Source organism: Corythoichthys intestinalis, chromosome 14 (genome assembly GCF_030265065.1).
Source record: "Corythoichthys intestinalis isolate RoL2023-P3 chromosome 14, ASM3026506v1, whole genome shotgun sequence".
NCBI lineage: Eukaryota > Metazoa > Chordata > Actinopteri > Syngnathiformes > Syngnathidae > Corythoichthys > Corythoichthys intestinalis.
Window position 1 is genome coordinate 15,936,939 of NC_080408.1, and position 25,531 is coordinate 15,962,469.

The window sequence follows — 25,531 nt, forward strand, 5'->3', positions numbered from 1 at the left end:
CACGTCTAATTACCGTAGTCAAACGGCAGGATTGACTGCGAAAGCATTTCGATCAATTAAATATCTATTATTGGATCGTTCTTTTAATTATTGTGTGATTTCATTGTGTGAAGGAATGTCAGTGTCGATCTGAAAAGAATTAAAAAAGAATATATTTGAAATTTAAGAGGAAAAAGGTCTTCATATCAAAGGAATGAAATGTTAAAATAAAATCAAAACCAAGAGAACTTGTTTTGTGGAAAAAATATTTACAGTTAGGGTAAATAAATGTATATTTCAGGAGAGAGTAAGTCATTTTACAAGAAAAGTTAGCCTTTTTTAATGAAAAAAATGTACTGTAGTTGGAATTTCAAGACCAAAACGTATTCTTCAAGGTATTTCGTTATCAAAATATGTTGCACGCCATTTTTGGACTGGACAATGTCATATTTTTTCTAGGGCTGTCAAAATTATCGCGTTAACGGGCGGTAATTAATTTTTTTAATTAATCACGTTAAAATATTTGACGCAATTAACGCACTAGCCCCGCTCAGACAGATTTAAATGTCAGTATAGTGAAAGGCCAACTTGTTAATTGTGTTTTATGGAGTTTTTCCGCCCTCTGCTGGCGGTTGGGTGCGACTGCTTTTATAGGCTTCAGCATCCATTACCATTGTGTAAGTAGTTATTGACATCAACAATGGCGGGCTACTAGTTTATTTTTTGATTGAAAATTTTACAAATTTTATCAAAACGAAAACATTAAGAGGGGTTTTAATATAAAATTTCTATAACTATTACTAATATTTATCTTTAAGAACTACAAGTCTTTCTATCCGTGGATCACTTTAACAGAATGTTAATAATGTTATTGCCATCTTGTTGATTTATTGTAAACAAATACAGTACTTATGTACCGTATGTATATATCCATCTTGTGTCTTATCTTTCCATTCCAACAATAATATACAGAAAAATATGGCATATTTTATAGATGGTTTGAATTGCGATTAATTACGATTAATTAATTTTTAAGCTGTAATTAACGCGATTAAAAATTTTAATCGTTTGACAGCCCTAATTTTTTCATTTGAAAAACTTTATGAACACAAAAATGGCCTCCTGCTGATTTACTTAAAGCCTTCCTTTGTCCTTTTTTGGAGATAGTTTAGAGGAATTGAATGATTTGATTTACATTCTTCAGGGAAAAGGCAGGTCAAGAGAGGCTAGAGATAGGTGAAGATGTCAAACGCAAAAAGGAAGTGCGGTCGGATGTCTGGCATATAGTCCTTTGCAACAGATTGTCAATTTCTGAGCAAGACTATAATTCATCATAATCATATTTTCTGGTATTGACCAAAAGCATCTACTTTAAGAATCAGCCGCTAATCCGCTACGGTCACCCGAGAGGAGATGGAGAAATGCGTATTGTGTCCAACTTTGACCGCAGGAAACTGGTCAGGTTTGTGGAACCGACATTTTGTCTTTACTTGAACACTCCACCCGACTTTATTGCCTTAATTGTTCATTTGTTTGTTTGTCAATTTCAGATACCTTTTCTTGTTTGATGTGGCCGCCGTGGTGTGCAAGCGACGTGGCGACAACTATGAGATGAAGGACGTGCTCGACCTCAATGTCTTCAAGATCACCGACAACCCGTTGTCAGACAAGGAGGGCAAGAAGGTGGGCTCAAATGCCATTCATTGTTGTTGCATGGTTTTAATTTTGGATCCCTGCTAAGAAATCAGACATATAGTGGGATGAAAAACTATCTGAACCTTTTGGAATTTCTCACATTTCTGCATAAAACCACCATGAAATGTGATCTGATCTTTGTCAAAATCCCAAAAATGAAAAAACAATGTCTGCTTCAACTAAAACCACCCAAACAGTTATAGGTATTCATATTTTAATGAAGACAGTATGCAAACAATGACAGAAGGGGGAAAAATAAGTAAGTGAAACATCACATTTAATATTTTGCGGCCCCCCTTTGGCAGCAATAACTTCAACCAGACGCTTCCTGTAGCTGCAGATCAGTCTGGCACATCGATCAGGACTAATCTTGGCCCATTTTTCTCAACAAAACTGCTGTAGTTCAGTCAGATTCCTGGGATATCTGGCATGAATCACTAGCCACGTTTACATGCTGACTTTTATTCATACCGATTCAAATCATTCCGAATGGAAATTTCAGATCAGCTGTTTACATGTCATTTCATCTATTCCGATCCAGCGTTTACATGTGACTGCCTTTATTCCGAAAGGACGTTTGACAACTACCATCTGACATGCGCAGATTAATCAAAACAAAGCGTCACGTTGTAAAACCTGGAGATCGATCGTCGGAGTGCTGCTGTTTTAACTTTAACCCACTTGTTGTGTTTGTGGGGTCGTATCCGCTTCTGCTGTTTTGCTCTTTTGCCTTGTAGTAGCCGGTTTTCCACCGGTTTCTAATCTGATCAACGCTCCGGTCTATTCCGGCTTTGTGTAACCTCTCGTGAACTTTTTTAAATAGTTCACTGTTCCTCGTTTTACGCCCGTCTAAGCGAGCAATTATATTCAATTCTTTTAAAGTTTGAATTAAATACAATCTTTCCGCCGGACTTAGGTGCGCTGTGCTTGGAAGCCATGTTGCGAGTGACGTTACTTACGTCACAAAGTGACGTCACCACGTCAGTACGGAGCATGTGCAGAAAGAACGCAACCAGACACCATTCCGCTTCCCTGTTTACATGATATAATTTTACTTCTAATGGGTTTGGGAAAAGGAATATTCCACCCCTGTGAATCGGAATGAAATTCCATTCGGTTTGGGCCTGTTCATTCCGAATGAGGTGTTTATATGGAACACATTTATTCGGTTTGAACAAATATTCCGATTGTAATTGGAATATTTGGCTCCATGTAAACGTGGCAAATGTCTTAAAGTCATGCCACAGCATCTTAACTGATTCACTCCCAGCCATTTTCACCAGAGCAAAGCCCTTCGCTCCCGGCCGTTTTTCTGGATTTTGACTGATTTTGCAAGGCCCACAGAAAATTCTGTTCTATTGCTATATAAACATGGAACCCACCAAAGAAAGATTAGACACTCTTCTTTCAGCAGAAAAAAAAGTAAGTTCATATCTTTTTCTATTATTTAGAAATCAGCATTAGAAAATAGCTTAGTTTGAGCAAATTTCCAGTTTCTGATGAAAAAACGGAGAACATTAGCTTTTTGTAAACGCATACATTTCAAACATAACTTTGACTTTAACACAGCTATTTTTGCATTAGTTACATCCCAAACATCTGAATGTTTTCCTTTTACAAAATATCATAATGAACAAGACAAATAGAGCTTTTGATAGCAAAGTAACAATTTGTTTACACATGACTACTGAGAGATGTCCCAGGCTTCAACTGGGACCGTGGCTTCAACTGGGACCGTGTGCTTTGGTCAGATGAGACCAAGATTGAGCTTTTTGGAACCAAACACTCTAAGTGGGTCTGGTGTGCCACGAAAGATGCGCATGCTGAAAAGCACTTCATACCCACTGTGAAGTATGGGGCTGGGTCAGTGATGCTGTGGGGATGTTTCGCTTCCAAAAGCCCTGGGAACCCTGTTAGGGTGCATGGCATCATGAATGCTTTGAAATAACAGGACATTTTAAATCAAAATCTGTTGCCCTCTGCCCAAAAGCTGAAGATGGGCCGTCACTGGGTCTTTCAGCAAGACAATGACCCTAAACATATGGCCAAATCTACACAGAAATGGTTCACCAGACACAAAATCAAGCTGCTCCCATGGCCATCTCAGTCCCCAGACCTTGTTTTGTTGGCAAAAGGGGGTTGTACAAAGTATTAACACCAGGGGTGCTAATAATTGTGACACACAATATTTGATGTCAAATAATTATTTCTATATGTGGGATTTTTTTCCCCACTGAATAAATGCACTTGTATTGAAGGTTTGATTTTTCTCTTTTTTTCCATTAAGGTCCCATATTATTTGAATTAAAAAAAAATTTTTCAGGGGTGCCAATAATTATGGAGGCCACTGTATTAAAATAATTTTCCAATATATTCACTTCTGAAAATGAATTTGTTTAAGAAAATCTTGTATCTTATTTTTCAGAAAATATTGTCATTTCATAAGATCAAAATCAAAAAGAAGCTCAGGTGTTTCTCGGACCTAAAAGTAGCTTCACGAGAATAATCCAGACTTGAAAAATAAAAGCATAAAAAAAAAATAGAATTGCCACAAGCATAAAGTAGACATTTTACATGTCTTTTGTACAAAAGTCCATCCCAATTTCAGCACACCTTTAAACGATGAAAGCAGCACGCAGAAACAAAAAAGACCAAGCCTGCCGTCCGCAAACAGAGCATGCCGCATGGCCGCCGAGCTAATAGCGGGTGATGAATGCGTGCGGTGGTCCGAGGCTACTCACAGCGATATATCATTCCCCGCTAAATGAAACTTCAGAGCGTGAACGCGGAGTAGCGGCAGCGGTAGTAGCGGCAGCGCTGATTTAACGCTCTGCGGAGCCCTAAAACACTTGTGGAGTTCACTGGGGCCGCAAACAATGGCGGGCGGCGGCTAAAGCTGATTTGATCAGATGTGACACGACAAGCTGCAGCACATTAGGGCCCGAGTGAAGCCAGCGCTTTGGGAACACCGTGGAAATTGATCCTCAATATGTCTGTTGGGGACGTGTTGAAACACATTGGAGACCATCAGAACTTTTTTTTATCGCGAAAAAATATGATTTTAAGTCTATAAGATAGAACACTGGTTTCCAAAAACTTTGTGAAACATTGTGATGTGCAACAGGGCGAGATCATCTAGTGTACTGGAGGAACTTATCTACTCTTTTTAATTGTTCTTAAAGGTTTCAGCATGATTTTATGTTTTTATTGCTCTTTGATACAGTATGTTGTGAGAGTGCCTTTGCCGCTCTCGGTGGGTAGCTTAATACTAAAGACTCTTGGAATGCTGCAACGACTAATCGATAAACTCGAGAAATCGATTTGAAAAAAGATTTGAATAAAATTTTTCTGCTTCGAGTATTCGTAATGGCGTTGTAATGGTTTATTTTGAAAGTGTTTGTATTTAGTTGTATTGATTTGGGTGGATACACTGCCATTTCGTCTGCCTCATTTCTCATGGGGGAATCCAGCAGCTCCCTGTTAAGACCAACATTAGCTTTTGTTTTAGCTAATATTTTTTTTATGCATTCATAATTTAGTTTATAGGTATATTTAGCTGTTTTTATGTGGGAATATGTGTCTGAACCATTTGTTAAGAGCATTGTATAAAAAACATTAGCATTTTGTAGCATTTAAGTTAGCTGACTTTTGCTATGTAAGTAGTCAATTGTTCTTTTGCTGTACCTAGATCCTCATTTATTTACTTTTTTATACTCTTTGAGGCTGAGCTCAAGTATTTTAATTTTTCATGTTCTTTATCCGATTACTCGATTATTCGATCTAACTAGTTCATTGATTAATCGACTACTAAAATAATCGATAGCTGCAGGCCTAGACTTTTTTTTTTTATGTTTAAGAAAAATGGAAGCTGGTATTTGATGTATAGTTCACTTCCGAAATCCAATGTTTTTGCCCAAAACCAAGACCAAAAAAAAAGGTCACATAAATTGGATCACTTGGAACTTGAGGTACCACTGGACAGTGAACCCCAAATAGTTTTGCTATTTGGGGTTCACTGTCCAGTGGATTGGATACTATTTGACCCCCCAAAGAGAATGTTTTTAATTGCCTAATGATGCTAAAAAATGTTAATGAAGGACCACTTTTTTATTCCAAGTGATGCACTTAAAGTAAATAAAGCACATCACATTTGTGATAATATGTCAACTGACAACTAGTTGAATGACACCTCTATTATATCTTGATGGGGTCTGTATCGCTTTCAGTGACACTAATTAACTTTGAGGAGGGTGGCAGGAACCCTGGCACACACACAAAAAAAACCCTACAAATATGCTGCCTGCTTTAGGTCACTTTTCACATTCATGATAAAGCCGGACGTCGATGGGAATGCTTTCACGCGAATTCTGCAAAGATGGCAGAGCAACAAAAGAGACAAAAAGTTTTGTCTGAGGAGGAAAAAATGCAAGTTAACAGAATATACAGAATAAACATTGGCCCGGCTTTCACGTGCTGGCGTGACGCCTCCCCCCAACCAAACTCGTCAGCGTTGACAAATTTTAGCCACACGGTTGCTAACTGTCATATGCTATTGTTTAGCCACAACTGGATTCATTACCTTTTTACTATTCATCCTTCACAAAACTGCTCGAGACAGAAATGTGGTTTCATCCATCCGCAGGCGACCGGGAAATTAATTTTTGATGGATTGCTGATTTTACGACACTGTGTAGAGGTGTGCGCTGGTCCTAATGGGAAATGCAGTCTTCCTTAAGGCAAAACACTACCACTTTTGTCCACCGACGTCGCTAAAATCGACCAAAACTGAAAAGTTACAAAGTGTTGCTTGTCTCCTTTACATAATACTGAATGCATTTGACCGAAAATAAAAACAAATCAGTGATTCCTTCTGCAAATGGAGAATATATTTTTTTAAATATTTGAATGCTGAATTGTGAATGAAGCTATATAAGCTATTTGATGCTGGTGGGGGGGTTCAAATTGTGATTAGTTTTCTTTGTTCTCCTCCCTTAGTGGTGTTACGGCTTCTACGTGACACACCAGCAGGGCCACACGGGCTTCGAGCTCTTCTTTAAGACCAGAGAGCTGAAGAAGAAATGGCTTGATCAGTTTGAAATGGCTGTGTAAGGATGATTTTTTTTTTTAAGATTTACGTGAAGGTGTGTGTTTGTCTGTTTTATTTATTTTCGTTACTACGCGGCTAGCCAAGTGTTTGCGTGTAGGTGTGAGTGTGTGTTGACTCTTTCATGCAAACAGTGTTCAGGTCTCAGCTGTAATCAAGAGTGGACACTGCTGACAGCAGTTTGATAACACACACATCATATTCTCGCAAACATAACAGAAACTTCAAACAACTCACTTCCTCTGTTTCTTTTATGTTTATTTTGTAAGCTTAGTTCATTGACTCACACGCACACACACGCACACACACGCACACACACACACACACACACACACACACACACACACACACACACACACACACACACCCTGGTGAATAAACCTTTTATCCACATTCAAGCTGAAGGTGCAGGTGTGTGGTATGCTAAAGAATTTCTGCCAGACTACAGGTCAACTGTATTTAACTTTTAAATTAAAACATTTTACGTATTTAATTTTTAAGGGATGTTTAGTTTCATCTGTTTAGGTACATCTTTAATTTAAATCTAATGTGCTATACATTTTCCTTGAACAGTAAGGCTCTACTATGCTACTGTATTTTAATGGCAAATATGATGATGTGCAAAAGGCTACTTGATGAAATATAATTGTTTTTTATGTTTTTATCCTCTTTGGTTCATCAGATCTAACATTCGACCAGAGTTTGCCAATCACAATGGTCACCAGTTCAAGATACACACTTTTGAAAGAATCTCTTCATGCAGCTTCTGTCACCTTCTACTAAGGTAATGCTCACATGTGTTTATAGTAGTTGGATCCAAGGGTGTAGGTTTGCATAGGGACGGTAGGGGCATAACAGTAGCAACGTTTCAGGATGCTCAAATTGTCCCCACCAACTTTTAAGCAACCTTATTTGCATTTTACAATGAGATCAGTTATATAGGTCATTTAGATTGCCTTCCCATAAGGATACAGTTGACCCTACCATTATTAAGTGAATTATTTTCATCATGTTCAGACCAGGGGTCGCGTTAACCGAATATTTTCCGTCGTTGACCGTTTTTTTTAAAAACGGTGACGGAAAAAACTGGGTCCATCTGTCATTTTGACAGGTTGCAATTCACACCCCAGACCACAGGGTGGCGAGTGAGCATATTAATTAGCTATTGTCTCTCTTGATGCATGACGTCGTTGGCCTTACTCGGAAAAATGTCTCGGCAACTGAGTTTGCCTGGCACGGCCAGACTGTTCTCCCTGTATTTTTCAAACACTGAGAGAAAAGTCTGGGACGCAGCCCATTAACGGCCTCTCGAGTAGGTACAAAATCAATCGACAAATCAGATTTGTTTATTTGCGTGACGTGTTCTTCACGAGCAACGTCACTCTTGCGTGCTGAAAGTCGTCTCCACAACAACACGGATGGCGAACGGGAGAGCCGAGAATATGTTCCAATCCGTGGTAAATTCAGTTTTAAATGAGCTAAAACACATCGACAACTCCGCTCTCCTCATATGTTTACTTCCGCGCGCAAGTCCCTCATCCTGCCCTTGTCGCTTTGCTAACGTCACGTCTGCCCGTCGCTGATTGGTGCACTCCGCTGTCTGTTTGCCTCTGCTAAGCTTGTTCGGACAGAATATTAATTAAAAATGAATGAAAACTAAATACTAATGAATATGTCATTATTATCATTTTAAAAATGTAAGTGACGGGTAAAAATAGATTATGACCGGATTTTTATGACACTGTCAGTCAAAATGACAGACAACGAGAAAGTCTAGCGCAACCTCTGGTCCAGACTTATATTTACTCCTTTTTCACTTGCTGAATGTGCTAGTCCATTTTTCCAAACTCACGTTTGATTGACAGATGACTTGACCCCCCCCCCCCCCCCCCCCACACACACACACACACACGCACACACACAAATGCACTGATCCGACCAAAATACAACATTTCACCAACATGCCGCCTCATCTGCCCCCTTCAAAGAGGATGGATATTAGAAGTAGTTTTTTTCAGCCAGCAGCAGCCACTGTAAGTAATGTAAAAAGACATCAATGTTATGGAGGTGGGGAACACACCACTAATTTTGCTGCTGAAATTTTGCTACAACCTGCGTCAGAGTTTGCATAACATTAAACTGTGTGAATTTGCTAGCCTGCAAAACTCGAGTAGGAAGCTGCTTAGAGAGATGTTTCCTCCACTTTTGTATGTATTTTCTGATGTTAACGTTAATCAAACTGAGAGAAATATAGTGAACCGAGTTTTACCCCCTTCTACCCAATTTTCATTTTTGTTTTGTTTATGTGGTCTTGAAGCAACACTTGGTAACTTTTCCGTTTTGGTCGATTTTAGCGACGCTGGTGGACAAAAGCGGTAGTTTTTTGAAGACAGCGTTTCCCACGAGGACCAGCGCATGAGCGCATAGTGTCTTCCTATGAGAGGCATAACAGAAAATAATTAAGAAGCACTAGTATAACGCAATACAGATTTATTTTGCAATGATCAGTTAGCCTATCAATTAATGAGGTTCATATTCGTGAGAAATGTAGCCCTGACCCCTGTTTACCCAATCTGTTTGGTCTTATTAATGTCCCGTGCTCAACAAAAAGTGTACATGCATGTTATGCTGTTATATCGTCCCTATCAATGTTGAGCTCAAACCTACACCCTTGGTTGGATCATACATGACACGCTAATCTCAATAATCATGATACCATGTGTGTTTCTGTCCATGCAGGGGGGTCTTCAACCAGGGTTACGTTTGTTTAAAATGCGCACGGGCTGTCCACAAGGAGTGTTTGGGTCAGCTGGGTCTTTGCCGGAGGGCTGGTGAGGATGATTTTTTTTAACAAGTCTTTGATCTTCTTTAAAACTAGAGGGGCACACAGAACATTGAATGTTATAATGTTTGCCCATTTCCAGGTTCACAAAAAAACAATGATTAGAAGTTTACAGAACATAATAATATTGATACATATTAGAGATGAGAGGTGTATAGAAATACTGTATATAGTGGGAAAACCATACTTTTGAGTTTCACAGACTATTAAATTTGGTCCATTGGAGCTCATCATGGTTCAGGCCCGACCGTTAAATATGGTCTACTGGAGGTGCACAAGCTTGATACACTAACAGTGCAGAGAGAATAACACTAGTTCTGGTACATTAGAAGTGTTCACTCCATAATACACATAATAACGACTGATGTACGATATGACGATATACTAGTACAGTGAGGAGCAGATATATTTGCACTCCCTGTGATTTTGCAAGTTCACCCACTTTGAAAATAGGTAGAGGTCTGAAATTTCAATCATATATACATTTCCACTCATAGAGACATAATCTAAAACAAAATCCAAAAATCACATTGTATGACTTTTTAAATTATTTGTAATTTACTGGGGTTTATACGTATTTGTACCCCTGAGAATCAGCAATAATTATGAGACTCAAAGAGTTGTCAGTCTACCCTGAAAAAAGTTCACTTTTACCTCATGAGTAACCACCCTCCCACCACCCGTTCGAGCTCATAATTGTCACCTGTGCACCCCACAGTCAGTCATAATCCAACCTCTACCATGGGCAAGACCAGAAAGTTTTCGAAAGACACCAAAGGAAAAAAATGTTTAGCTCTACAAAGCTGGAAAAGGCTATAGGATAATTGGAAAGCAGCTTGGTGTGAATAAATCAACAGTTGCAGCAGTTGTTGCAGCAATTGTTAGAAAATGGAAAAGGCTAACCATGACTGATAATCTTCCTCGGACTGGGGCTCCATCTAAACTCTTTCCTCGTTGGGCATCACTCATGATGAGAAAAGTGAGGGATCAGCCTAGAACAACAAAGCAGGAGCTGGTTAATGACCTGAAGAGAGCTGGATGCACAGTTTCACTGGCTACTGTCAGTACAACACTACGGTGCAATGGTTTGAAATCATTCATTGCTCAGAAGGTTCCCCTGTTGAAGCCAGTACATTTGAAGGCCCATCTGAAGTTTGCCAGGGACCATCTGAATGATACAGAGGGGTCATGGGAGAAAGTCATGTGGTCAGATGAGAGCAAAGTAGAACTTTTTGGTACAAACTTTACTCGTCGTGTATGCAGGAAAAAGAAGGATGAGTACAATCCCAAGAACACCATCCCCACTGTGAAGTATGGGAGTGGAAACCTCATGCTTTGGGGCTGCTTTTCGGCAGAGGGGACAGGATGACTGTATTGTATCAAGCAGAGAATGAATGGTGAAAGGTATCGTCAGATTTTGAGCCACAACCTCCTTCTCTCAGTCAGAGACATGAAGATGAGTCGTGGCTGGATCTTCCAACATGACAATTATCTGAAGCACACAGCCAAGCTGTCCAAGGAGTGGCTGCTTGAAAAGCATATCAAGGTTCAAACCAGTCTCTGGACCTCAATCCAATAGAAAATCTTTGGATCGAGCTGAAACTTTGTGTTTCTCAACGACAGCACCGAAACATGACAGATCTAGAGTAGATTTCTGTGTAGGAATGGGCCAAATCCCTGTTTCCATATGTGAAAATGTAATCGCAAACAAATGATTCTGCACTTAATATTAGCAATGATTTTCTCAGGGGTACAAATACTTATGAACCCCAGTAAATTACAAATAAATAATTGAAAAATCATCCAATGTGAGTTCCGATTTTTTTTAAATTTTTTGTTTTGTAGATTATGTCTCTATAAATGGAAATGCATCTACGATTGAAATTTCAGACCTCTACCTATTTTTTAAGTGGGTGAACTTGCAAAATCACAAGAGGTGCAAATACGTCTGCTCCTCACTGTATACCAACAGCATAAAATGACATATCATTATGAGGATCTCATATTGCAAGTATCATGATATGTTAAGCAGAAATTAAACGTACAAGCTTACAACCATTAATGGTTATAAGTGTTAAGTTGTTAGTGCGAAATTATGCACTTAGTGATCACAGTGTAGCACATCAACTATGCTCAAAGAGACTCTTAGATGTCTAATTACCACATCTACCTCATATCAGAGACAGACAGAAATTATAACAAATCATTCAATCAAATTTCATTCAAACGCTTGGTTTCAAAACGACACTAAAATGATCACATAGCAACAAATTAAGTAGCATTACTAGCAAGTAATGAATAAACTTGAACTGTAACTGAAGAAATAATTATCACAGACCATCAACTTTGAGCATTACATTTTGCAATATTATTTACATATTTTTGCTTTGCAGCCATTTGGGTCAAAGCTTCATGGTGGTTAATTTTCTGTATGGCATCATCAAGTGGTGTTGAAGCCAAAGGGGCCGTTTACATGGTGATGCTCCAAGAATACGTCAAATTTTAATGTTTGCATTTATATGGTTCCGTCTTGGTTCTGTCTCCATTCAAACGATGTCGCAATTCCGTATGAAAACGATGTAGTATTTATGCCAGGCCCTCGGAGGCGGTGCAGTTTTGCAAGGCGACGACCAATTATGCACTTCCTTGACAACAACCTCCTCGGCCCGGATGATAACATACCCGTCCACTCAACGCAGTGTCTTTTCTCTTGGTTCAAAAGACACAGAAACGGGAACATAAAATATATTTAAAATAAAAATAGTATAAAAACAGTAAATTAAAGCTGATGTTCCACCGTGTTTGCTGTTTTGAATGTTTAGTAGCAGCGACTGCGCATGCCCAAACTTTTGTGTGCGAGTGCTGATGTCATCGGCGCGAGAGCCTTCCATTCATATGGTTGCGGAGCTATCCCTGCAACAAATCGTTCCGCTTTGGAGGCCGGAATCAAAAGTTTGCATCTTCGCCTTCCAGTTTCACTGTCACCGAGTACAGGCGAGGCCATTCCGCAACAGAATCGTTGCGTCTTTGTCTCACAGTGTTGCCATGTAAAAGGCCCAAAAGAGGTCATCAATGTTTAGAATTCTATGGCATTTTGTTTTAGAGAATGACATAAAAGTGCTTGTGTTACTATGTGAACAAAATTCAAAAAGTCCAATGAGGATGATTTGTTATTCATTTTTATGTAGAAATAACAGTTTTCCCAAAGGTTTGGCTTTAAACTTTTTTGGGAGGGGGAGCACAACACGAGTCGTAACAATCCTGTATTACAACTGCCCAGACGTTCACTTATGGATTATTAGAGGTGCACATTTTTAAAATACATTAGATGTGCACAGACTATTTAATGTGGTCCATTCACGGTGAACAGAGCATTAAATAACTTGCTATATTAGATGTACGTGGAACATTAAATACTGTTGGATATGAATTCTGCCGATTACATATCAAAAGACCACAATAGTCTAAATATTATATATTTGAGATGCACACACCATTAAGGTGGTCGTAAAAAAGCACAAGAATAATTTAACAGGGGTTTTAAAGGGTACCGCGGATAGGTAGACATGTAGTTCTTAAGATAGATACATGTTATTATGAGTTATAATAATTTGATATTAAAACCCTGTTAATGTTTTCGTTTTAATAACATTAGTAAAATTAGTTTAACTAGTAGGTCGCCACTGTTGTTGACGACACAATGCACTCTGGGCGGTGACATCACCGGGACTTGCTGCCGGGCTTCCATAGTGTCACTCATTAACTGCATAAACATGTCGTCGGTTCTGCCCTTCCATTATCAACCCGACAGGAACATTAATGAGTAGGACAGCCCTGTCGATATTTCACAAAATGATCAGCAAAAGTAAAATGAACAGGAAAGACAGGATGAGACACGAGTAGTACAAAACCGGTATTGTTCATGTGTCACGTTCGCTACTGACGGAGCAGGACAGTGTTTGATGTCAAGAAAATGTTTGCAGATCTTCATGGTAAACTATTGTGTGATCCAACTTATTCCAATATTATTATGGAGATAGTTTAGCGTCCACGGCTAGTGTGTGCTTTACATAATGATTAGGTGATACCGTGAAAGAGCAATTTGATTATTTTTGCAGGTACCCCTTTTACACAGGACACGAAATCGTTGATGCAGTTTGCCTCTACTGAAACGTCTAATGACATCTAATGATGTCTTAACTGTTTTTTGCCACGCAAAAACACTGTCCAGATTGATGATTATCCTGCCAGTGTTCTCAGATTTTATCAGACTTATCAGCTGTTGCTCCAGAAGCTTGAAACGGATGAATAAATGTATTGCGGGATTGCGTATCAGGGTTTATCGAACACACACAAAAAAACAAGCGATCGCGAAAAGGGAGACAAAAAATGGTCGGTCAAAGCAAGTCGGAATAACCCCCCCGCCCCTCCCAAAAAAGGGAAAACCACGGTGAAAGGCCGCAAAAGCAAGGCGAAAACTAAAAATGCACTCAAATACCTGCACATTGTAGAGGATTCCAAAAAACTGGTGGCAGACAAATGAAAAAAACAGGGCAAAGATGCAACTCGCAACGAAGGGGTCAAGAATACAACCTATCAAATGGAAGCAAGTCAATATCTCTGCAAGCCGCCTAAGATTGGTTTGAAGACACAGCTGATGAGCTGGAATTGGATGCAGGTACAATGTTGGGAGTTCATCCCACAGCTCTGTAACAGTAGAAACTGACCAGCAGCAGAATGTGACAAAATCATGCCAGTCGTCATACTAGCTTCGCTTGCTAGCTAGCACAGCTATTCTCCCAGTCCAGCCAAATCGCGTCATCACCCCCAGCGTGCATTGCGCGCATAAAACATGGCGTCCTCTGGGGATCAAAACATGTACTAAATATTATAGATTTTTGGGTGGGGGGCAGTAATATAGTGTTTCTAATAAAATATTTTAGTAAAAGAGAACAATTGCTGTTTATGAGAGCATACAGGTTTTTAAGACCAAAGTGCATAGATGAACAAAAATGTGGTCGTTTGGAGGCAAGACCGCCATGTATTCATTGGATCTTGTCTTCCCACAGCAGAGTCATCCAAGCATCGCTGCAAAGTAAGAAGACCTCCAGTCGTAATGTAACCGCTGCTATTTACATTACATAGATCTGATAATACGTTAATTGTATTTCCTCGGAGATGAAAGCCCCTTAAGTGCATTTTACTCTCAATGTCTGTCCACCATGATGACTATTACTCATGTTGTTTAGGTCACGTTGAGCCCATCAGCCATGTCTCCTCAGGAAGGCACAACACCGCCAGACCCAGGTCAGTTTGTCTTTTTTTTCCCTTCATAGGAAAATATAGAAATACAGACGTACCTTGTCTAACAAGTGATCACGCTTGCAGGCGTCAAGTGAGAATATAAGTGTGTTGAGGTGGGAAGGGGTCAGCGTCAGTTAATGGGTTCCTCAGTGGGTCCGGATGTAGGCAGGAGACAAAGTGGCTGTGTCGTCCACCCTGGCAAGAGCGCTTCGTCTCCGCCACAGACCCCAACGCCGGCGGCTGTGTTTTTGCGGCGTCTTGAAAAATATTGCTTCTACGAGCAGTCAGGAAGGATGGGGAGAAATCTATTGCCAAAGTGAATGGTTGCTTTTGGAGAAGGATGACTTTGTGTGTGTGGGTGTGTGTGAGGGTTTACACATAATTTCCAGCTTTTTTAAGGATGATTGCTGGTAACAGACTGGAAAGGCAGTAAAGTCTGTAAATTATGTTTTTCTTTTGAGCAAAATTTCACTTTTTTTGACTTTCAAAAATCTTTTTTCACACATTAAATTTCATGAAATGACTTTATCCAATAAAATGTTGTTTTGCTTTCTTCACAGATGAATGCACTTAACATTATTACCGTATTTGCCCGAATATAAGACAGTGTTTTTTGTAGGGCTGTCAAATGATTAAAATTTTTAATTGAGTTAATTACAGCTTAAAAATTAATTAATCGTAATGAATCGCAATTAATCGCAATTCAAACCATCTATAAAATATGCCATATTTTTCTGTAAATTATTGTTGGAATGGAAAGATAAGACACAAGATGGATATATACATTAAACATACGGTACATAAGGACTGTTTTTGTTTATTATAACAATAAATCAACAAGATGGCATTAACATTATTAACATTCTGTTAAAGCGATCCATGGATAGAAAGACTTGTAGTTCTTAAAATAAAAATGTTAGTACAATTTATAGAAATTTTACATTAAAACCCCTCTTAATGTTTTCATTTTAATGAAATTTGTAAAATTTTCAATCAAAAAATAAACGTGTAGCCCGCCATTGTTGATGTCAATAATTACTTATACAATGCTCATGGGTGCTGAAGCCTATAAAATCAGTCGCACCCAAGCGCCAGCAGAGGGCGGCAAAACTCCATAAAACACAATTAACAAGTGAGCGTTTCACTGTACCGTCATTTAAATCTGCCTGAGCGGGGCATCTGCGTTAATTGCGTCAAATATTTTAACGTGATTAATTTAAAAAAATTAATTAACGCCAGTTAACGCAATAATTTTGACAGCCCTAGTTTTTTGCATTGAAATGAGACTGAAAAAGTGGGGGTCGTCCTGTGTTCGGAGTCTAGACATTACACCCATTCACGACGCTAGATGGCGCCAGATATCATTAAAGCGAATGCTGAACTTGAGGAGTCGTGACAGATCTCAGCTACTCTCAAGTTTAACCAGTTTGCATTATTTTATTGCAATGTTTTTCCTTATTCAGATTTGTTTCAAGACTACAGTTACAGTTAGACCTCACTTTGATGGTTAATGCAGTTATTGCAATTTTGTTGTTTTATCACAATAGATTGGTTTATTTACATTTCAAAAACCAGAAGCTATTCATTTACGAATGTGATTGCACTTTAGTTTACATATTTAAATGTTCAGATATTAAGATTTGAATGAGGCAAAATAACATGCTTTTTGTCTCAAATATATTGTTATAATCATTTGTTTCAGATGCACTGCAATTATTTTCTGTATAAAAAATTATTTGGTGTTCAAAAAGTATTTTTTCAAACTTGAGTCTTGAAAAAGAGGGGGTCGTCTTATGTTCGGGGGAATATGGTACTTAGATTTGACTGCTCTGGTTTTATTAGCAAGTGTGAACATGCTACTGTGTTCAAGGTCTTCCACGGATGGTAGTGATCCGAACATACGATGGTGTCCCCTGCCCGCCACGCGGCCCCCCGCTGTGTGCCCACGCTGGCGATGTGATCGAGCTGATGTTCGCCGACCTGCACAGCTCCTGGTGGCAGGTGCGTGTCGTCAGTGTGCGTGCCACTCGCAGCAGTTGCGACTCTTAAGGGAGGAGTGACGTGTCACGGCTCATCGGCTCGCCTTGGCTCGCACGTCCTCCGCAAAGTCGCAGATTTCAGTCCAGGCGCTGAGTGCGTGTTGATCTCACCTTTCGCTCACAGTGGCAATGTGAAGTGAACTACAGTGGGGCAAATAAGTATTTAGTCAACCACTAATTGAGCAAGTTCTCCCACTTGAAAATATTAGAGAGGCCTGTGATTGTCAACATGGGTAAACCTCAACCATGAGAGATAGAATGTGGGAAAAAAACCCAGAAAATCACATTGTTTGATTTTTAAAGAATTTATTTGCAAACCATGGTGGAAAACAAGTATTTGGTCAATACCAAAAGTTCATCTCAATATTTTGTTATGTACCCTTTGTAGGCAGTAACGGAGGCCAAACGTTTTCTGTAACTCTTCACAAACTTTTCACACACTGATGCTGGTATTTTGGCCCATTCCTCCATGCAGATCTCCTCTAGAGCAGTGATGTTTTGGGGCTGTCGTTGGGCAACACTGACTTTCAACTCCCTCCACAGATTTTCTATGGGATTGAGATCTGGAGACTGGCTAGGCCACTCCAGGACCTTGAAATGCTTCTTACAAAGCCACTCCTTTGTTGCCCTGGCTCTGTATTTGGGATCATTGTCATGCTGAAAGTCCCAGCCATGTCTCATCTTCAATGCCCTTGCTGATGGAAGGAGATTTTCACTCAAAATCACTCGATACATGGCCCCATTCATTCTTTCCTTTACACAGATCAGTCGTCCTGGTCCCTTTGCAGAAAAACAGCCCCAAAGCATGATGTTTCCACCCCCATGCTTCACAGTGGGTATGGTGTTCTTCGGATGCAATTCGGTATTGTTTCTCCTCCAAACACGAGATCCTGTGTTTCTACCAAAAAGTTCTATTTCGGTTTCGTCTGACCATAACACATTCTCCCAGTCCTCTTCTGGATCATCCAAATGCTCTCTAGCGAACCGCAGATGGGCCTGGACGTGTACTTCCTTCAGCAGGGGGACACGTCTGGCAGTGCGGGATTTGAGTCCCTGGCGGCGCATTGTGTTACTGATAGTAGCCTTTGTTACCGTGGTCCCAGCTCTCTGTAGGTCATTCACTAGGTCCCCCTCGTGTGGTTCTGGGATTTTTGCTCACCGTTCTTGTTATCATTTTGACGCCACGGGGTGAGATCTTGCGTGGAGCCCTAGATCGAGGGAGATTATCAGTGGTCTTGTATGTCTTCCATTTTCTAATAATTGCTCCCACAGTTGATTTCTTGACACCAAGCGTTTTACCTATTGCAGATTCAGTCTTCCCAGCCTGGTGCAGTTCTACAATTTTGTGTTTAGTGTCCTTCGACAGCTCTTTGGTCTTGGCCATAGTGGAGTTTGGAGTCTGACTGACTGACTGAGGTTGTGGACAGGTGTCTTTAATACCGATAATGAGTTGAAACAGGTGCCATTATTACAGGTAATGAGTGGAGCCTCGTTAGACCTCGCTAGAAGAAGTTAGACCTCTTTGATAGCCAAAAATCTTGCTTGTTTGTCGGTGACCAAATACTTATTTTCCACTCTAATTTGGAAATAAATTCTTTAAAAATCAAACAATGTGATTTTCTGTTTTTTTCCACATTCTGCCTTTCATGGTTGAGGTTTACCCATGTTGACAATTTCAGGCCTCTCTAATCTTTTCAAGTAGGAGAACTTGCACAATTGGTGGTTGACTAAATACTTATTTGCCCCACTGTACATAGCTATTGAAAATATTTCATTTCTTATTAGTACATTGCTTTTAGGGTAGCTTTAATTATACTTATTTAAAATGTTGTTTTTAACAGCATCAATATCAACAAATATTCCTACCGGAGTTTCTTTGTTTCATATAGCAAACAACCTTTCCCCTTCAGATTCACATATAGGAAAAAAGCAAGTGTTTTCCATGAAATTGCCATTGTCAAGCTGCATGACAAATTTATTACTAGGGCTACAATTTCACCACAAATTAGTCTTCCGACTTGTTGTACGTTTCCATGTCTGTCACTTAGACTATGACACAGTGTATGTACTGTGACACATGACGCACAGGTCACGTGACTCCTTCTCCCATTGCTGGCGTCGTATGATGTCAACACCAAGTTGATGAATTTAAAAGGCTTTGGCAAGACAATAACACAATGGCCGTTTGCAGTCTGAAGAAGAGCTCTTAATGGTGGTGCACAACCTTCTGGTCTTAGAGGCTGACAAGAGTGCTTGGCCTCATATGTTTTTGAAAGGCCATAGACTTATCCCAGGTGTTCGCGGCGGAATGAAAGCCCCATCCTTCATGATGGTCTGTGTTGCGACAGACCTTCACCAAATGAAAAAAAAAATGCTGTATACTGTCTGACTGCAGTTGATTTGATAAAAAAACTGCACCATTTTTGCTTTGGCAGAAGATTTCCTTATTGACTCAATTGTCAAAAAAGAGAAAATAGAGGAAAAAAACAGACATTTATATTATCTTTTAAATCCACAGAGGTAACTGAAGGGGACTCACCATCCAAACACAAGCACTTGTGATGACAATTAAAACTCCACAGGGTACTCTTAATCTCGGGCGTCCCCGGCGGCGCCACAGGATAGAATTACCCCCCCATCCGCCTTCTCCCATCCACCAACCCCCGTTACCCAGAAGGCAATTATCTCCGTCCCGCTGGCATAACAATACAATCAATCACAGTGATTTCATTTGATCCTTCAGCGGGTGCTGCCTGTTTATGCCGCTCGAGTAATGCGTTTAATCTTTTTAGCACACGCTTATCCAGGGCATAACAAATAGAACCAAAAGAGCTTGGATGAAATGTTATTGCGCAGAATGAATCACAGAGACTACAATCGAGTTAGCCTTCCAGGCTTTTTGCCTTTTTTCCCGCATGCTTTCCCCTCAAAAGTGTGGCAGCCTAATAGAGACGAGTCAGGAGTGAGAGCTACAAACGTAAAATGGAGTCGGCAGAGACTCCATTTTCTCAATTAGCGCTAACGACGGCCGTTTCGTTGACTTAAACACTTACAAATGAACTCAATCTGTCGCAACAAAGTTAGAATAGAGTGTCACTCTTGAGCGCAGACTTCTACCAAGGTCGTCTGGCATATCATACAGCGGAAGCTGACAGTGGTATGGCCCTAAACTTGGACTGGCACACAACTGAGAAGCAGTGTTGGGCACGTTACTTTAAAAAAGTAATTATAGTTACTCACTACGTCTTCTAGTAACTGAATTACTCTATAGTAAAAGTAACTAGTTACCAGGAAAGTAACTATTTCTAGGGTTGTTTTTTTGCTCCCAATCCGATCGTTTCAGTTTGAGTATCTGCCGATCCCGATATTTCCCGATCCGATTGCTTTTTTTTTTTTTTTTTTTGCTCCCGATTCAATTCCAATCATTCCCGATAATTTTTCCCAATCATATACATTTTGGCAATGCATTAAGAAAAAAATGAATAAAACTCGGACGAATATATACATTGAACATACAGTACATAAGTACTGTATTTGTTTATTATGACAATAAATCCTCAAGATGGCATTTACATAATTAACATTCTTTCTGTGAGAGGGATCCACGGATAGAAAGACTTGTAATTCTTAAAGGATAAATGTGACTTTGTATATTGTGACTAAATATTGCCATCTAGTGTATTTGTGTGTGTCAGTAATTGATACTGTAGCCATTTAACTGTTCTGCCCAAATGGATGATGGGAAGTGCAACCATGACTGTGCGTAGTATCAGTAAATGATACTGTAGCTATTTAACTGTTCTGCCCAAATGCATGATGGGAAGTGCAACCATGACTGTGCGTAGTGACACCAATTGATATATCTTCTCTGCGTTGAGAAATAACATATGGTGTTAAGAAAAAGATCAACTACTACCTTTCTTCCCCACATTGCTTCCCACGATATTTTTAATTGTTGAGAGGGAGATTTTAAGGCTTTAGCCAATTGAATAAAGGCTCCAAAGACTGCCTAAATTCACTCTACTCATTTTACACTGCCTTTTAGCTCTATATATAGGTAAAACGGTGCCTTTATAGATTGAACGCGACAATGCGTGAGTGGGTCGTGCAGCGCATGCGTTAATTGCATTAAATATTTTAACATGATTAATTAAAAAAAATTAATTACCGCCGTTAACGACATCTTTAACTATTCCCGTTACTTTAAAAAGAAGTTGTTCTATGTCAAAGAATTTGAAATTTTCTGAACAGTATTCGAGTCAGTTGAATAGAGAAGAACAGACAGGTAGTTGTGTTATAGAACCTTGTAATATTTATTGCACCTCACCAGCAACAGATTTATCCTACACTTGAAGTGCAACAAAAATAAACAGATTTGTGATTGCTTAGCACAGATGTCGACAAAAGCTTGGCCCCAGGACATAAATTACACTGTACATGCGCATTCTTTCCTTTAATTTCGACCAACTTGAAATAGTGTTTATATCTCCACCTCGTAAAGGACACATTTTCCTCTGAATGCTCTGCCATCATATCCCTCCGCATCTGTTTTGCGTGTGTGTGTTTGCCGCACGCGCTGTTCCGGTTTGTGTGTGAAAACACCGGCTCTGAAGTACGTGCGCTATTAGGCTCGAGTGTTTACGTCACAGAATGGGGGATCACGTGAGATTTGACAACAACACAGCCATATTGGAAGCAGTTCTGGCTCGCGGGCCATTAAACTTTAACTTGCCAGTTCGATAAAGAGACAAACTCGTTACTAAGGGGAAGAACAGATATGTGATCAAACTTAAGGATGTAAACAATGTTGACCCTTACGAGCAAGCCGAAGACAAATGGAGTAAAGATGTCGACGGGCTTCCACAATTGCCCTAAATGGACATTGTGCTGTATTTATTGTTTGGTGTGTGTTACTAAACTCATCAGCGATTCCGAAATTACAAATTGCTACAAAGCTACGAACAGTTTTGCTGCGGATGGTTGCAGGACCTGCACATTATGACAGTATCAAACGGCAACTCCATCGTTCTTGCAAAGGTAGGCTATGTGTGTTTACTATTTTCATTGCCATGAACTTGAACGCACCCTAAGTCTTGAATGACAAATAAACAGAGTAGAGTAGACTTGCTACGGCAGGTAGTTTCTTCAATTTATTCAAAGTAAGTAACGCACCGCTTTTGACCGTCAGTAACGGTAACAGCGTTGTAATGGCGGAAAAAATAATTCGTTAGATTACCCCGTTACTGAAAAAAAATGACGCCATTATGTAACGCCATTATGTAACGCCGTTATTTAACGGAATGTGATAAGGCATCTTTGAATGAACTTCAAGTAAAATTTAATATCTCCAGGCCGGGCCGAGTGTCCTCTTTTTTGGAAATGAAAATATGGTCACCCTATGCTCAGATGATTATGAAAGTCGCCGGTTGAACTTGGAGCAACGGAATGAAAATTGAAAAATGGCTCCCGTGGATGTTAATAAGACAAGATTACTTGTTCGCTGATCATCCTGTCAATCAAAAACATAGGCAGAGTTTGACTTATGGGGCAGGGGGGGCACAACATGTTGATGACTCCGAAACGCATTGTCAGCAATAAAATTAACTTACAAGAATATTTATAATAATAAGTTGACAATGAGCATGTTTTGTTTCCCATCATTCTTGAGGGGAATTCTAAATCAGGCTGCTTCGGCAATACTCTTCGCCAAGATCGTCATCCATTTAATATAGCATGCCCGCTGGTGTTGTGCCAATGTAATTACCCCAGTCATAAATTGTATCCCCTGGGCGAAGCAATATTGAGGTAAATTTGTGTCTTGATTATTCAATCAAAAAAAAAGTTGCTTCAATAAAAAAAAGTTGCTTCAATCAAAATATATCTTTTCAACCCCCCAAAAATGTGTTGGAATGCAAAAATAAATTTGAAACTCAAAAAACTAAAAAAAAAAAAAAAAAATGCATGCGAAAGCTATTTTTCTTTGATTTAATTTTTTTCTTTTTCTTTTTTTTTTTTTGATTGAAGTAATGTTGATTTGTGTTTGGGCCACATTTTGGCCAGGATATTTTTGTCTTTATTATTCAATCAAAAAATAAGTTTCTTAAAAAATATATATTTTCAAAAAGAAAAATCACTTCAATCACAAAAAGAAAAATTGCAATCATAGAAAAAGTTTTTGGAATGCGAAAAAATATTTGAGATTGAAAAATTTGCATTTGAACACAAATTTTTCATTGAAGTAGTTTTCTTTGATTGAAGCAATCCTTTTTGTGTTTGGGCCTTTGTGTCTAAATCATTCAATCCCAAAAAAAGTTGCTTCAATCAAGAAATATTTTCAATCAACGAAAAAAAAAAAAAAAAAAATTACCCTCCCCTATTTTTTTGTTGTTGTTGAAAATTATATGCAAAGCAAATGACAGTCTAAGTTGCTAGTCACACGATCTTTTCAAAAAATAATTGACCCATTATAAAAAAAAAAAATGTTTTTTTTTTAATTCATTTCATTCATTTTTATTGCAGTTTTATTGCTTTACAACTTATTTATATGTATGTATATAAATATGATATATATATATATATATGAAAGTCAATTACATGCAATGACACTTTTCGGCCACCAGGGGGCAGCCTTCCCCCCCTTAAAATCCGCTTATGATCAAAAAGGGATTCAGCCTCAGACAGATCATCCAATCGTCATGCAGAGAAGCAGAGCACACGGGCCAACTGAGCCCCACCCACTGCCCATAGACCCCCTGAGACGCACAGTGTCCGATGAGCGGGATAAACCCAGACTTTGGCTAATGACTCGTCTTATTTCGCTATCGTGGAACAATTCACTCTCAACTTTGGAGACTCATAGCGTCCACACTGTTTACAGGACTGTGAAGCGGCACGAATGAATGAAAACCAAGCCACATAAGATAAGATATGTTGAAATTCGCCCCCCGGCCAAGGCGCACGGAAACAGCGACAGCCGAACAAAGTGCTGCTCTGCCGAAAATCTGTGTTATCTCAGTGTCCAGTCTTTGTAAAGTCCTTGGTGAAGCGGGCCGTGTTGAAGGTGTGTCCGAAGGTGTGTCTGGGTGTTGCTTTTGGGTCTTCCCCTCTGTGGCCGGTTTTGGGCGGCTTAGGTTCGTGCGCGGATGGGACGCCCGCTATCAACTTTGTTGTCCGGGCTGTCTCTACTTGTTTTAGGACAAAGCGCTTTGTCCTTGGAGTTTGCTGGGAGAGCTGATTGCAAGAGTTGGTGCGTCAATCTTGTTCGTGACGCACGCGTTGGGCTTCTGTGATAAGACGGCATTGTGTATCTCTTCTATTTCTTCTCATTAAACTATGGTGTGCTATTTATTTTATATTAGTAGTGCAGTCCTACCGTAAATATGAAAATGATACTATTTCCTGATTAATTATATTACGTGTGTCAGAGTAATGCAAACAGTTAGACGGTGCCTACGAGAAACTGTACCATTTTTCTCAGCTCCCCCTAATTAGCCCGGATAAGGTGATTCACTTCACTGTGTCAAAGGGCATGTAGTGGAGTCTGCTTAAACAATAGTTAGAAGAATGTGTCAGACTAATGCAAACAATTATATGGTGTGTACCTTTTCCCTTCAGATAATGATAAGAAGCTAATTCTGAACAAAAGTTGAGCGTGTTGTAGTGTATATTTAGTCTATGACATGAACACACAACAGTGTAAAATTTCTAACGTGTGAAATTATTGTTGTTTTTGTCATGAGCGGATTTTCGGGGGGGCCAGGAGGGCTATGCCCCCCTAGTGGGCGGAAAGTGTCATTGCATGTAATTGACTTTCCTACACAGTACTGTATATGATTTTAAAATTAAGAATTTTCCGGGAAAATGTTGTCTATAAAAGTTATAAAGCAATAAAACAAACAACAAAAATGAATTTAATGACCCAAAAAAGATATTTTAATGGGTCAAAATGATTTTTCGAACAGATCAAGTGACTATCACCTTTGACCGTCATTTGCTTTGCCAAAACCACCCGAGGACCGAAGAGGCAAGATGGCTATACATAATTTTTTTCAAACCTAAGCTTTCAAAAGCGACAACAACTACTGAGCAAGAACCAAGGATTGAAAATGTGGACCATGGAACGCTAGAGAGCAAAGTCAAAATGGTGAGCGGCGTTTCAATTTGCCCCACTAAAGACGCTAATTGTACAACAGAGCCACCACCAGTGTCTTGCCAATGTAGTTACCCCCGCCAAAAATTGTGTCCACTGGCTGAAGGAGTGCACACACACACACACATTAGTTATGTCGACTTAATGAATTGAAGCCAGAAAAGAACCATAATTATATATTTTGGACATCGACGTTTATTAAAGTGGAGAAACTCCATACAGGATTTGAATTACAGTAATAACGGTTATAGGTCATCCTATGAGTAAAACAGTGAAACATTGCCTTTTTTACATTCAATGTATGTTACGTTATACGACAGAAAAAAGTTTTTTTTTTTTCTTCTTTTTTTTAAATGGATGTGCTATGTTTTAAAACAGTGGTCCCCAAACTTTTTCCTGTGAGGACCACATAACTTTTC

At 39.4% G+C, this 25,531-nt stretch overlaps 1 protein-coding gene across 5 annotated transcripts in view; it reads left to right on the top strand.

The window, feature by feature from the left end:
* LOC130929577 (guanine nucleotide exchange factor VAV3-like) overlaps nucleotides 1-25,531 on the top strand; it is a 101,456-nt gene that overhangs the window by 44,935 nt on the left and 30,990 nt on the right. For 3 of the 5 annotated variants that reach the window (XM_057856841.1, XM_057856842.1, XM_057856844.1), the window contains exons 13-20: nucleotides 1,356-1,441; nucleotides 1,530-1,662; nucleotides 6,670-6,779; nucleotides 7,461-7,562; nucleotides 9,518-9,609; nucleotides 14,690-14,715; nucleotides 14,870-14,927; nucleotides 16,795-16,925. In XM_057856841.1, coding sequence (XP_057712824.1) covers nucleotides 1,356-1,441; nucleotides 1,530-1,662; nucleotides 6,670-6,779; nucleotides 7,461-7,562; nucleotides 9,518-9,609; nucleotides 14,690-14,715; nucleotides 14,870-14,927; nucleotides 16,795-16,925 — 738 coding nt within the window. The remainder of the gene's footprint in view (nucleotides 1-1,355; nucleotides 1,442-1,529; nucleotides 1,663-6,669; nucleotides 6,780-7,460; nucleotides 7,563-9,517; nucleotides 9,610-14,689; nucleotides 14,716-14,869; nucleotides 14,928-16,794; nucleotides 16,926-25,531) is intronic. The other 2 variants (XM_057856843.1, XM_057856845.1) reach the window with 1 other exon arrangement.